The sequence below is a fragment of the Drosophila elegans genome, unplaced genomic scaffold (assembly GCF_018152505.1).
Source record: "Drosophila elegans isolate 14027-0461.03 unplaced genomic scaffold, ASM1815250v1 contig_208, whole genome shotgun sequence".
NCBI lineage: Eukaryota > Metazoa > Arthropoda > Insecta > Diptera > Drosophilidae > Drosophila > Drosophila elegans.
Window position 1 is genome coordinate 1,169,518 of NW_024545578.1, and position 13,279 is coordinate 1,182,796.

The 13,279-nt window shown below is 36.3% G+C and overlaps 2 protein-coding genes across 4 annotated transcripts in view; both read left to right on the forward strand.

Annotated features, from left to right (window-relative positions):
• Positions 1-110: 110 nt before the first annotated feature.
• Positions 111-1,523, forward strand: LOC108146525 (transmembrane protein 267). Its single transcript, XM_017272562.2, has 2 exons — positions 111-654; positions 710-1,523. Exons 1-2 carry the CDS (start codon positions 361-363, stop codon positions 1,091-1,093), a joined length of 678 nt encoding a protein of 225 aa, XP_017128051.1. The 5' UTR covers positions 111-360; the 3' UTR covers positions 1,094-1,523.
• A 1,226-nt stretch (positions 1,524-2,749) lies between these two features.
• LOC108146153 (calcium-binding protein E63-1) overlaps positions 2,750-13,279 on the forward strand; it is a 30,233-nt gene continuing 19,703 nt past the window's right edge. Inside the window, exons 1-3 of one of the 3 annotated variants that reach the window (XM_017272017.2) lie at positions 2,750-2,896; positions 7,804-7,842; positions 7,940-7,979. In XM_017272017.2, coding sequence (XP_017127506.1) covers positions 7,804-7,842; positions 7,940-7,979 — 79 coding nt within the window. In that variant the 5' untranslated portion in view covers positions 2,750-2,896. Of the gene's footprint in view, positions 2,897-4,879; positions 5,303-7,803; positions 7,843-7,939; positions 7,980-9,833; positions 10,039-13,279 lie in introns of those variants that run through there. The other 2 variants (XM_017272016.2, XM_017272020.2) reach the window with 2 other exon arrangements.

Consider the following 13,279-nt stretch of genomic DNA (forward strand, 5'->3'; position numbering starts at 1 on the left):
TATTGTTATCTGTATTGAGTGGTCACTGTGGTATTTTGTAACGGTTTACACTAAACTTGAAGCATTCAATATATTTCAGTATATTATATTGAGCCAAATGGTATTTTTCCCTGACCCCCACTACGGTCACACCAAAAACTATTACAAGATAATTATCCTTGTAAATCGCCGGGATTTCACAACAACTTCCGGGGTAAACAAAATGCCAGCAGTACGTGGCCACCACCGCAGCGAAGATTACGTGGATGAGCAACTGCAGGAGGAGAAAGTGAAGTGAACCCCGGCGAACTCCAAGTAACTCCGTCCAAACAACGAAAATCACAGCAAAAGTAGAGCACGAGCACGAGCAGCCAGAAATCGATGCCCCACTGCCACAATATGGTCTATATGCGAATTGTGCTGACAACCTTGGTGACCATTACGTGTCTGCTGGGCGACAACTTTGTGGAACTGACCCAGCATCCGTTGCTGAAGGCCTTGGCGGACAATGCCACCCATGCGGCCATTGGAGCCCTCACGGGAATCGCCTTCGCCATGCAGTTCTACGAGCGAACTTCCCAGCTCCTCGGCTGGATATTGATTTTCACCTGCTTCGTTGTGTCATCACTGATTGACTTGGATCACTTTGTGGAGGCGCGTTCCTTGTATCTGGAGGTGAGTTTGGGATATCACAAAAACATACAATAATTAAGCCATTGCGATTACCCAGGATGCCACCAATCTCTCCAAGCGGCCCTTCCTCCACTGCTCCAGTATTATAGTGGTCATGCTGATGTTCTACATCTGCACCGCCTGTTTGAACTACTTCAGGACCAGCCTGATGCTGGGCTCCCTGCTCTGTGCCTTCATCACCCATCACACAAGGGATGCCGTGCGGCGGGGCTACTGGCTCTGCCCACTGGGACACACGGAGAGGATGCCCCAAGTGGCCTATATAGTGACCACCATCCTCACACCTCATCTGCTGGGCTGCCTGCACAACATATGCCGCAGTGCCAGCGTACTCAACTTCCTGGGCCAATACATTAAGCTGAGCGAGGGCCAGTATCGCAGCAGTAGTTCCACTGCCAACTATCGCTATATGCAGGTCTAGAGCTGTATCGTCAGCAAAAAAACACTTTGTGATAAGACATTGCAAAACATCATCAAATGGTAAATGCAAAATGCTTTTCAAGCTTCAAGCGCTTTAGAAATTAGTAAGGGAGATCAGCTAGAAACCAAAAAACTTCCACACTACAGGACACAATTTTACACGTACCTTTTTCTAAATTGGGAACTATGCCTTCCCCATCAATTGGTTATTTCCTTGTTAAGTAGGGTAGGTTTTTACTAGCAACTAAATATAGTACAGATAATATCCGTATATGTGATATGTAGTTATTAGACAAAAGACTAGAGTAACAAGCAAAGCGCACAATGATATATATGTAATCGATTTTCAACTTCTACTTTGACTCTTCTACTTGTAGGCCATACGAATTTTAAGCTTGTCGAACAATAAACTCAATGTAATTGCCTTAAAACATACGGCCTTGTAATCACGATTAATTCCATTTATTTACCTGGCCCACCTTAATTCTATTCGCTGTATATTTGTGGGCCAAATTAGTTGCCATTTACAAATTGGCCCTAATAGCTGGCATAGCTGCGAAAGAATCCCATCATAAATCGACTTTTCCGCTTATTTTGCCGAATCGGTCGCGGTTATTTTTAAACGAATTTAATTTTAAATGTTCGCCATTATAAATAAATCAAATTCGACTGAGAAGGTTCGCAAAGAATATAAAAAAACTTGCGTTTTCGCGAAATTTTCCTACGCATTTCTGCGGAAAATCGCCGTGATTTTGCGGGTCAATAATTGGGTAATTAAACTTCCACGTGCGGTGGAACAAAGAATACGTTCTAGGGTATTGTTGGTCCCAGAATTTCCCACGCATGCCCATTAACTGCGCCACTAACAACAATAACAGCGACTGAATCTGTTGGCAACACCCACGAAACAACATTTGTTTCACATACACTGAGCGATAAGTGTAGCAACAGAAGTTCGGTTTTGATAACAAAATGGGTTCTTCCTTGTTTGGTTCAAGTTTAAACATTTATGTATATATAATTTTAATATATTGTATAATAAACATAAAAAAAAGTTTATGGGGATCCCATTATATTTTTTGGTATTATTATCTGGTAAAACTTAAAACTACATTTATTATGTTTTAAGTTTTACTTAACTTTTATCAGCCATAAGTTATCAAGTGTAAACATTATTTTTTTTGTATTTCTTCACAATTATTTTTAATTTTTACTGTTAAAACCTAATGAGCTCAAATCGATTAAGTGACATATTTTGAAATGTAAAACATTTTACAATACCACAAGTTGATGTTTACAAACTAAACATTTTCTATATGTACTCACAGAAATTAATTAATTTTTTACTTAACTTTGAAAACAAAAAATAGTGAACCAAGATTTAAATAGTTTTTGGAATCAATTGGGAGAATATTGTAGCTTTTAATTTGGTACCACTCAGCTCTTATATTTGATGTTAGAAAATGTTTCTTTGTAGTTTTAATGTAAAGCTAATTTTAAATAACAAATCATGTAGTGCTCATTAAAACCCAAAAATGTATCTCCGTGTACACAAATAATGATCGCTTTGGGCTTGTTCACGTCTCGTTAGTGGACACATATTTATGTGACTGATCAGAGGCGCAGATCGCTGCAGAGAAGCCAGTACAAAAAGTGACGGCGCGGTGGCCACAGCAGTTGTTCTAAAAAAAAAAAGCAAAGCGGTCGCGTGTTTTTAAGAGTTTTCGGGCCCATCGATCGCGTGTGTATTTGTGAGTTGGCCAAGATTGCGGACCAAGAGGATATCAGTGAAAATCCGCTCGCCGTAAGTGCGCTGGATTTGTAGATTTTGGCTAACTGCTTGGCTTCCGTTGCACTGTTTTTTATTTAGAATTGTATAGTTAGAGTTTCGCTGTTTTTTGTTTGCCCCTCGACCTTGGGCACTTTTCACGCTTCGTTTGGCAGCCGACCGTTTATTTGTCTATCGATGATATCACGGCCGGGTCATTAAGTCCACAGCCAAGTGCGACATTTCTGTTTGCCTTTCGCCAAAAGCCGATAACTAACTTAAGTTGCTAAACGCCGTTCCCAGAGTCATTAACACCCCGTTTAAATCCAGCGTAAATCACGGGATCCGCCATTGGGCACCAGCAAAGTTTCATAATATTTATCTGGCACGATCCTAACATGGATACACAGTGTACGAACATGTATATTATATGTATATGGTTTATAAATAAACATTGTAAATATTTACATTGGAAATCTATAAAGAGCCCCAGAAGCCGATTTCTCCCCATAATTCTCTCGCTCGGCGATCACACGCTTTTTGGTCACAGGTTTATTAGTATTTTCTCTGAGAAAAGTAACAATAATGGCTAATAAATAAATAACTCATAAAAGTTCTATGTCTGACTGCAGCTGCTGCTGCTGCTGCTTTCATGTTTATGAACTGATAATGAGCTCGTAAACAGTCCAATTCCGGTTCCCTCTGCTTAGAAGCCATCTGAACTGATCCGATCTTGATGGCAGATCTCTGAATGCTCTTGCAGCATGGCAAGTACCTTCGCCTCTAGGGGTAAAGTCATTAACTGATAATGCCAATGATCGATAACGAGTTTATTGACAGCTCTCAAACAGATGTGCAATTTTTAAAAAGTATAATTAACCAGACAATCGTAAATTTAAAGTTTAATATCCATTAGCCAAACTGTAATTTGTAGCTACTTGAAATATGAATTATTATTATAAATATATTTGATAATTTATTATTTTTATTGTTTTATATAAAAAAAACTCTCTAACACTTTTAATTGGCAAAAGCTACCTTAGTAATGATGTCTAAAATTAACTTAAAATGCTTGAAATGAGAGTTAATATAACGAAGACTATTGAATTAAAATTGGTTGTCCTAAAACAAAAGATACAAAATTTGCTTACCTACTTACTTACTTAACAGACCCATTTCATACCTTACAAAATTCATTCGACAGAATTTAAAGACTTAAATTGAACTTTATGTTTGAGCAGCTGTACAGTGGCAAATAAAAAAAATTCGAGTGTTGTCTTAACCGCACAGAGATGAAGCTTTAGCTTATTGCGACCCCACGTCGTATGAGCAATGTGTCATTTTTGGACGCCTCACCTGAACAATTTGAATGGTCTGCGACAGCTGCCTAATTAAAATTATCGAAGATTCCGATGCTCCCTTGCCGTCTGCCAAATTTGTTGAGTGCGGCCAATGGGGCGGCTGGTCGATTGGTATAAATAGCGCATACGCAGAGTGGGCACACGAACGCACTTGCAATTGCATGGGGCACTTATTTTCTGTCATTTCATGTGCAACCGGGTTGAATGACTCGAGTCCCGTGCGTCCGACTAAATATAACTCTTGCAGTTTGCCCAGTGTACTCTTTCGAGTACAGCTGATCTTAGCTATAACATGGATTTGAAAAGTAACATGTTTTTGGCTCTAGGCTTTGAGATGGGGAAACGTGTTTGCTCGTCTTCTGATGGCACAGATCTTTCTTTAGAAAAACATATACACACAGGGAAAATTCGCCCCGTCACAAGAGACAAATTTAAAGCCGTTGACAAGAGCGAACAAGCAGCAAAATCGATGAAAATAAATAAAAACAAAAATAAAAATTAACAAAATGGCAAGCCCTGAACGAGGCGAAATTTCAAAATTTTAGGTTCAAAAACAACAGACAAGAGAGAGTCGCACTCTCTTTTTCACTCTCGTCTTTTTTGCTTTTTTTTGGCAGCTTTTTCGAGCGCGTTGGAGCGTCGTGAAATGCTCAATGTTGTTTGGGATTCCGTGGCGAGACGATCGTCGAAAGAGTCGCGCGCGCTGCTAAAATAAATTCAAGCAAATCACAAAGAAAAATATAATCAGCAACAAAAAAAAAAAACACACACACCATTAATAATCCCATAATAAAATTAAGATTTATATACACAGACAAATAGGATAAAATACAAAGTAAACACATTTTATTCGTGAATAATTATACTGTGCACAGTGACAAGAATGCTAACATATTTTTTAAACATTTAAGTGTGCTTGGTAAATAAGGCCGAAACTAGGCCAGCACAGAGAAAGACAGAAAGTTGATTTCAAACAAAATATTACTCATACACCACCGGCACCCCTCATTCATTCGCATCTCTGTTATCAGTTATCAGCTTTTGAATGAGCCCAATGAGCGGACTGCGTCAACAGCTAAAGGTAAGTACCGTCGATCTTCCCCAAAAAAAGGGACCCTACAATCCCTGACGATCTTGAGTCTTTAGTCTAAACCTGCTCGCAGTTGCATAAATATTTACCTAATCGGTTTTCAATGGTGGCAACAACTTTAGCTACCCGTCTGGCAGGCACTAAAGCAGCCTCTGTTGTATACACAATTTGTTTTCATTTCTTTTATGATGAGCAAATATTAAATCCCTCTCTCTGGTGGCACCGGCTATAAATAATTTTAATAACAATATTGGTACTACATTGCGGCACTTCGCTTCTCAGGGTCGCCAAGAAATATGTAAATTAGCAGATCGTATTTGTTAATTTCACCATCTTTTGTTCAATATTTAGGGTAATTAACTTACACGAGGCTTTAATAATTATTAAGGCATTAACGGTTGTACTGATATGAATAAGCTGATAACTGCAACTTTTGTAAATAAAAAACTTAGTTTATAACCAAAATTGAGTTGCACTAGGTTTCATAACAACGTTATAGTTTTTTATTTAAGTATTAGAAATGTTGACGTACTTTCATTTGATAGCTTTCCTTAAATATTGTACTTTTTTTAATAGGAGAAAAATTTTTTTAAAAATGAACAATGATCAGTTAGTTGGATCATTTTGTATTTGTTAAACAAAAATGATTTTTTTAATTGTAAACTAAACTTCCTTGTTCTTACCGAAAGAGCAAAAGCTAATTAATCTTTAATAGTACGTCTAAAAGCTTGACCAAATTGAGTAAAAATGCTGCTATATAATTTCCAAAAATAAAATTAAAGTCATATGTCGAGACACTCATAAAGTTGCCCCACAATATTGCATTCCGTTTTTCTTAAGCCATAAAATGCGTCGCTGTCGCAGCTCATAACTTTGTTGCCAAAACACATCATTAAAAAGTACAGGCGAGCATCCATAAAAGGCAAAACAGATATAGATATAGACATGTGCATATTCCCCTGGAAATTAGCCATTTCGAGGGAGGGCATCATAATGGTTTCTTAATGTGCACGTCCAGGATTTTTGGCGTTCAACATGCGCTTCAGTGCTTTCCAAGGCATTAAAAAGTCGATTGTTTATCGGCATAGACGAACATATACTTGGCGAATATAAACATTGGCGATTATTAACTTTTTGCCTACCTTTTCAATGTGTATATTTTAATTTCGTGTATCAGAATATGATGTGAGCACATCATACGAATTTCTATTTGAGGTCCAAAGTTTCGATACTTGTTTATCAGAATTTCCCAATTGACGACACAACAATATATTGTCTGGACTTATACAAACAAGCCGCAGATTTATGATTCTGGCAAGGCTTTTCGGCACATAAACAATTTGCCAAATTCGTGAAAAAGTGTCAACGAGAAATGCCATTAAATGAGCATAAAAACGCCGTTCTCTACAAATTTATTAATTTGTTTACATTTTATGCGTATTGGCACGTGAGCCATGCCAGCATCTGCATTTAATTTATTTTTTTCTAAAAGCCAATAGACCAACGGTTGGCAAAGGTAACTATCCTGGGACAAGGTTTTACATGATTGCCGTTCATGCCATGCGAACATCTGCTGCATTCTAATTACCAATTAGGTGGTAGATTGAATCTTAATTTGGATAACAAGACAACGTAAGATTAGTGTAAAAATTATAAATTGCTTCACTCATTTAAAACCCTCAGGTTTTATAACTCAAATAAATTGCTCAAAAACTCAATATAGAATATATTATTGAAACTTTGATTTGATTTAACAATAAATTAACCAGTAATAACAAGATAATCATTAAGAATACCACAATACCACATATAACAAACTTTTGTTTAGTAAACAACATTTTAAGTTATAAGTTTTTAAATAAACCAACTTAAAGAAAATCCAATTATAAAACTGTAAAGGTCAAAACGGAGCGAACAAACAGCACATGATTAAAAAGTTAATTATTTCCCAGTACACAATAGAAAAAAATTTCATTTAAGCATTGTTCGGATAATTTGATCTTTTCAGATATTTACGTAAACACTTTCCCCATTTTGTAATTAATCAAAAATAGTTGAAATACTTGCCTTTCACTACGTAATTGAATTGCAAAATAAATACATATATAAGAAGCACGAAATTTTGTTCCTCAAATTTGATCTAATCGAAGGGTTGATGTTTTGTTCTTAAAGAGCCAACTAATTGCATTTGCACTTTCTTTTGGCTCAGTTGAGATGTTCGGAATTCCTCGCATTAAAATAGATTGAAAAACAACAAGTTTCGAACGGGTGCTAAAATAACCAAAGAACAACGTAATAAACAAGAATGTCAAAAATAAAAAAGACTAATAGACGAAATGTAAAAATACCCACTCAGCCCAACCCCAACAAATGCCTTTTTGATTTTTCCCTGCAGCTCAAGAGTATGCTACATTTCCTTTTATATTTTTTATTGACTCTGACATTTATTTATTATGTTTAATTTGATATTTTTTTTTACGCTTTTTTCACAGATGCTGGGAACAGCTCTGCTGGGCAAACGGGCCACCAAGGTAAACACATTATTATTTCGGTTCGGTTTATTTTGACTGACCGTTTCTTTATTTGATTTTCACTTTCGTTTCGTTTTTTTGCCTTTTCATTTCACAGTCTGTCAAAAAGAAACCATTTACGGAGGTGGAAATCAAAGGTAAGTTACCAAATCAAACCACAAATCAACAAACAAATTGTTTATTAACAAACAAGACGTGTACAGTGACCTCTGTTCTTCTGGGAAAAACTCAACAAAATATGGGTTAATATACCAACAGTGGGTGTTGCTATCTACTATTTGATTATTCACAATTACAGAAATTTTATGGGCAAAGATAAACAGCGAGATCTGCCATTTCTTGGTCAAGCCCGCACTGCGTATACGCAATGTGTTTCAGATTATTTTTTGGTATGCAGTGAGAACAAATTGTTATGTTCCCTTTGATGGCCATAAATTCAAAACCTATTTACATATTTAAAACTAATTTTTCTATCTAAAAATATTATATTAAGGGTATATTGCTTAATAACTGTTCGTTAAATCTAAAATAAAATATAAAAAAAATGAATCTATTTCTGTGAATATACATTTAGCCCGACAAAGTTGCTGACCGCCTTAACGATGTTGGCAAAATGTGATTTATGGTGCCTCTAATTGTAGTCTTTGGTAGAACAGGTGCACTGGCACGCAAAGTTGGATGGATCCACACCTCTACATGAGTTATTTTTATATCTTGAAATTATTCTGGCAATACTGCTGCTTTAATCTAATCTAGATAGCCATAATCGAGTTGAAATTTAATTAACGCGCCTCCTTCTTTTCCGTCCGATAGTATAAATATGGAAGCGGAATACAGAGGGGTTTTAGCGGGCGGGAGATGGCTGACACCCTCGCATCACGTGCCCAATTAACGGGCGTATAAAGCGTCCAAAAAAAACAGCAATTTTAAAGTTTAAAGTGGAGCAGAAACAAAAAATACCTGACGTTCGGCTTTTGTGTTCATAATATAATTTTGCCCCCGGGATTTACCACCACACCTGCCATCGAATGTTAAATCAGATAATGCTGATCCCACCACCCATGTGACACATTTCCCCGGCTGACAAGCCAAACAAGTCATATTTAAATCGGCGCCAGGCACTTTCATTTGACATTGCCTTCAGCTGTTGATCTCCAGCAAATATTTGGCCAAAAGTGGAAAAAGCAGCGGTGAAAACAATCATAAATCGCATGACTCATTTATGAGCAAGGTAGGGTTTCATTGTTGCAAAATATTTAATGACAGTTGGAGCACTAAGAAAAGTATGAAATATACAAATAAGAGTTTATCAAAGTTTTAGAAAAATGTTTGGTAAAATAAAGTTCAAAACAACTAATTTAGCCTAATTATAAAAAAAAATCACTTCGTATATTTTTAGATTGATGAACTTCTCCCTAGTCTATTTTGCTTACAATAAAACCCCTCAATAAACACCTATGAAAGGGACGTCATTTGAACTACTAGTATTACCACATTATTGTCCAACAATCAAGATGACCCATTCACAACCACTTTTTGGGCTAAGGCCCCACCCAAAGTGACTGATTGTCTCACTCCGGCAATCACACAACTCAAATCAAGATAAGGCCAATGAGAAGAACAATAATGAGAGGGCAAATACCATTACGACATATAGACTAGCACTTAATAAAGTCGACCCATCCCAGATATACTATACTACATAGGTGTAGGGTGTACAACCACCTACCGACCAAAATCGGGCGCTGCCATCCGGCTGATAAGTCTGTTAGTTTTATCTGCGGGGAGCGGCGGGTGCTATCACCTCAAATGAAATATAATACAATATACTATAGAACTCTCTGCAAAAGTCGGCTGAGTTCTGGGTTCTGAGTTCTGGGCCCTGGTTAGTTCGTTTTCAGTCATTATCTTGGGAGTTTTCGTAGATAAATCGCTCGGTAACGCTGGCATTCCTGCAGCATTATTATTTCGCGCCCTCGCAGAGTATCGCCAGCTTATGTAGCGCTCGGAAGTGCCCCTCGAGTGTCTCTCCCCCAGCCGAGATTGATTGATTGATTGACTGACTGATTAACTGATTGATTGCCCGATTGTAAGTGCCGCCGTGTTTCTGCCTTCGAAACCCCCCACAAAGCGAACCAGTTATACCTGGCAAATTAGCGTCTTTTCGCTTCGGAAATATGAGCAAAGATGATAAGTGTGAGTATAAGTTGGCCAAATAACAAACTTTAGTCAATCGCTAGTATCGTTATCGGATGTACGAGTACTCACGGCAAGTCGAATATTACTAATTTGCAAACAGCAATCAACTTTCGCAGACACACGGCAATGTCAATTTGTCGCTCCACTTGTAAAACTAATTAAACGTTTGTCAGAAGCCACGTATGGCCCAATCAGAGAGATAAAAAATGTTAAAACTAAAGTCTTTTCAAAATAATAGGCAATTATTAAAATATTTTAAATTAAATCAGTTCTAAAATACACTTTCTATTACTAAATTGTTACTTTTACAAATACAAAACATTATTTCTAAAAACTTAAATATAATGAGGAGTTCCTCCTGATAAATTAATTTAGAATAACAATATCTTCTAATAAAAAAAGAAAATTAACATAATATTCTGATTTTCAAGACCCTTATTTGGATTTTTTGTATTAAGTTAATAAAAACAAATTTTTTTAAGCTATATCGATATAATATATTAATTAAAATTTTTGTTTTCTCTGTGTACCTCCCTGGCCCTTTATATATCTCTCTGTGATCGCTCCGGAAGTAATAAGCAAAAATGACCGAATATTTTTCTGATTAAAAACGTTATTAATGAAATCAGTTCTAACTAAATTGTTAACGTTAAAAATACTTAATTCATTTTCATAGAATGAGACTCAAGTTGAGAAGTGCTTTTTGATTCTATTAAATTTTTAATTAGATAATGAATTTAGAATAACCTTAATTTGATATAAAAGTAGAATATAAAATAATATTCTGATTTTCAAGAAACTGCCCTTGGATATTTTGTATTATTCTAATAAGTGTTTTTTTTTAAATATAAAGCACTAATTTAAAAACTAATACAATTTATTCTCTGTGTACCTCCGTGGCCCTTTATTTATCTCTCTGTTATCGCTCCGGAAAAATTATCTCACTGTGTGTTTGTGTATTTGGCAAGTGGGCGGTTGGCAGTTAATTTGTTGCCACTTTGCCGCTGATGAAACCTGACAGTCAAAGGCAGCCGTAATATTTTCTGCGAGTTTTTACTTATTTGTACTCTTTTTTGGGACACGCCTGCATTTTGATTTATGGTTACGCAACGTTGGCACTTTTTTTAGGCTTCGTTTACAGAATTCTCGGCTTGCTACTCGACTTGAGTTATGAGACAATTAGCCGAAACGAAAATAAGAGCGTTTGTTGACTGTAAAAATTCGAATTGACTTTAAATTTGATTTATTTAAGTCGCTTGATGCACCAAATTGGGCTCATTAAGTAAATGAATTTGTTGAGCAAACACTGGTTCGAAGAGTTTACCCATAAAACGTATTCATAAAAGCCTTTAAGCACTCGAATGTTTGCATTGTTAAGCAATTTTCATATTTATGAACTGTAATGTGTACATATATGTGTAAGTAAGTGCAAAGCGCTAATTCGGTCACGTAAATGGATTCAATAACAAAACGAGATGAAAAATTGTTTTCCATCGTCTGCTTCTGTGCGTGCCATAGTCCTTGACCCCCAAACATCTACCATCTACCACCCCCTTTTCGAACCCCTTTCCACTCTCTTTTGAAGCTCGTTTAGGGGGCACGTTTTGCGTATGAAAGATTTTGACGATGCCAGCGGCCCTCGAATTGATTTTTGCATATTAATGCAGGACATTGAATCGGAACCCAGCTGCACTTGCTTTCACATTTCAGGGTAAATTCTATATGGACCAGTTGACTGGCCTTGGGTATTTTGACGGGCCATAAAAAAAACCGCAGATAAAAAGCATTGAGTGCAAACGCATCTATAATGGCAATCGCCTCGTAAAATGCCACATTTATGATGCATTTTTGCGCACTTAAACTGAAAAAATTTAATTTCATATAGTAAACCAATAAGAAAATATTATATATATTTATAAAAAAAAAATGTCTTGTTTGTAAAAAAATTTTTGTTTTTCAAAATAATAATTGTTTAGAGAAACACAAAACTAAGAAAATATAGTGCTTCAAAAAACACTTTTGGTTACCCATTATAATAAAATCTATAACTTATTTTGTGAGCACAAGGAACCATTTGGCTTAAATTATCTATTATTGACATAATGTCACTGTAATCAACACTTTAAATTCGTATATTAAAATAAAGATAGTTAAAGAAGAGATAAAGTTTGGTTATAATTTATCATATCAACATAAATTGCTATCTAGTGAGGCAATTTGTTCCTTAGTCTAATGGCCTTGCCAATCTTATTATAAATGGCTTTTTTGTTAGGCACTAAAATCATAAGAATTAACCGTCTTAACCCACTGTCCGTGGGTGGCGCCCTCTGGTGATGGCACGTGACTTATTTTGCGTACCACCCACGATTTTCGTAGGCGTTCGTGATGTTTTTGGACCCGCCTTGTTGGTTACTCCGTGCCTAATACAATTTACGCCTTCTGGAAAAGTTTTTTGCGTCGCAGTTTTCCCTTTAATATACAAATCAGATAGCTCTGCAATAAAGGCCATCGTCCTGAAATAAGCTGCACATATGTATTGTGAACTCTATCCATCCATCTGTTAAGTTAACTGATTGGTGTTCGTTGGTCCTAGCTTGCATTTCACTCTGCTGACTGTTCAAAGTTTTCCCAATTAATTTTCATTAAAAAGTTGTTTGCATTGCCGAGAGTTGAACGAACTGGGGAATCGAGAGAGGAAAAGCGAGGGGCCCTTCAAAGCGAAAAATGAGTAAAAGTGGAAAAAGTGGACAGGACTTCGTTAAAGGATTGCAACTTATTTGTCGGAAGGAAAAACTGAAGCCAACATTTGTTTTAAAGTTCTTTCAACTTGCCTTTCTTTATAAGGAATGAACCAAAATATTTTCTGTATTTATCAAACTTAAATTTCCATTTAACTTTTTAGACTTGATGTTATACATAATTTACCCTTACCTGCATGTACATATGTATGCAACATTAATTGGTTATTCAAGAAGAAAAATACCTATTAAAATTTGGTATCTTTTAAATAGTAGTTAATTCGTATTTATAGGCTGAAATGATATGTAAGTTGACAATGCGATTTAATTGAAAATTACATAAAAATGCAGCGATACCGTTGCATAAAGCCTTACGTATAACGGTTGTCCCCGCATTCTCTTTACCTTTCTCTTTACCCACTCGCTTGGCAGATTTGCACAAATGCCGTTGCCTTGCGATGACAACAAAAATCCGTTTTCCATCATTTTGTTTTGTTCCG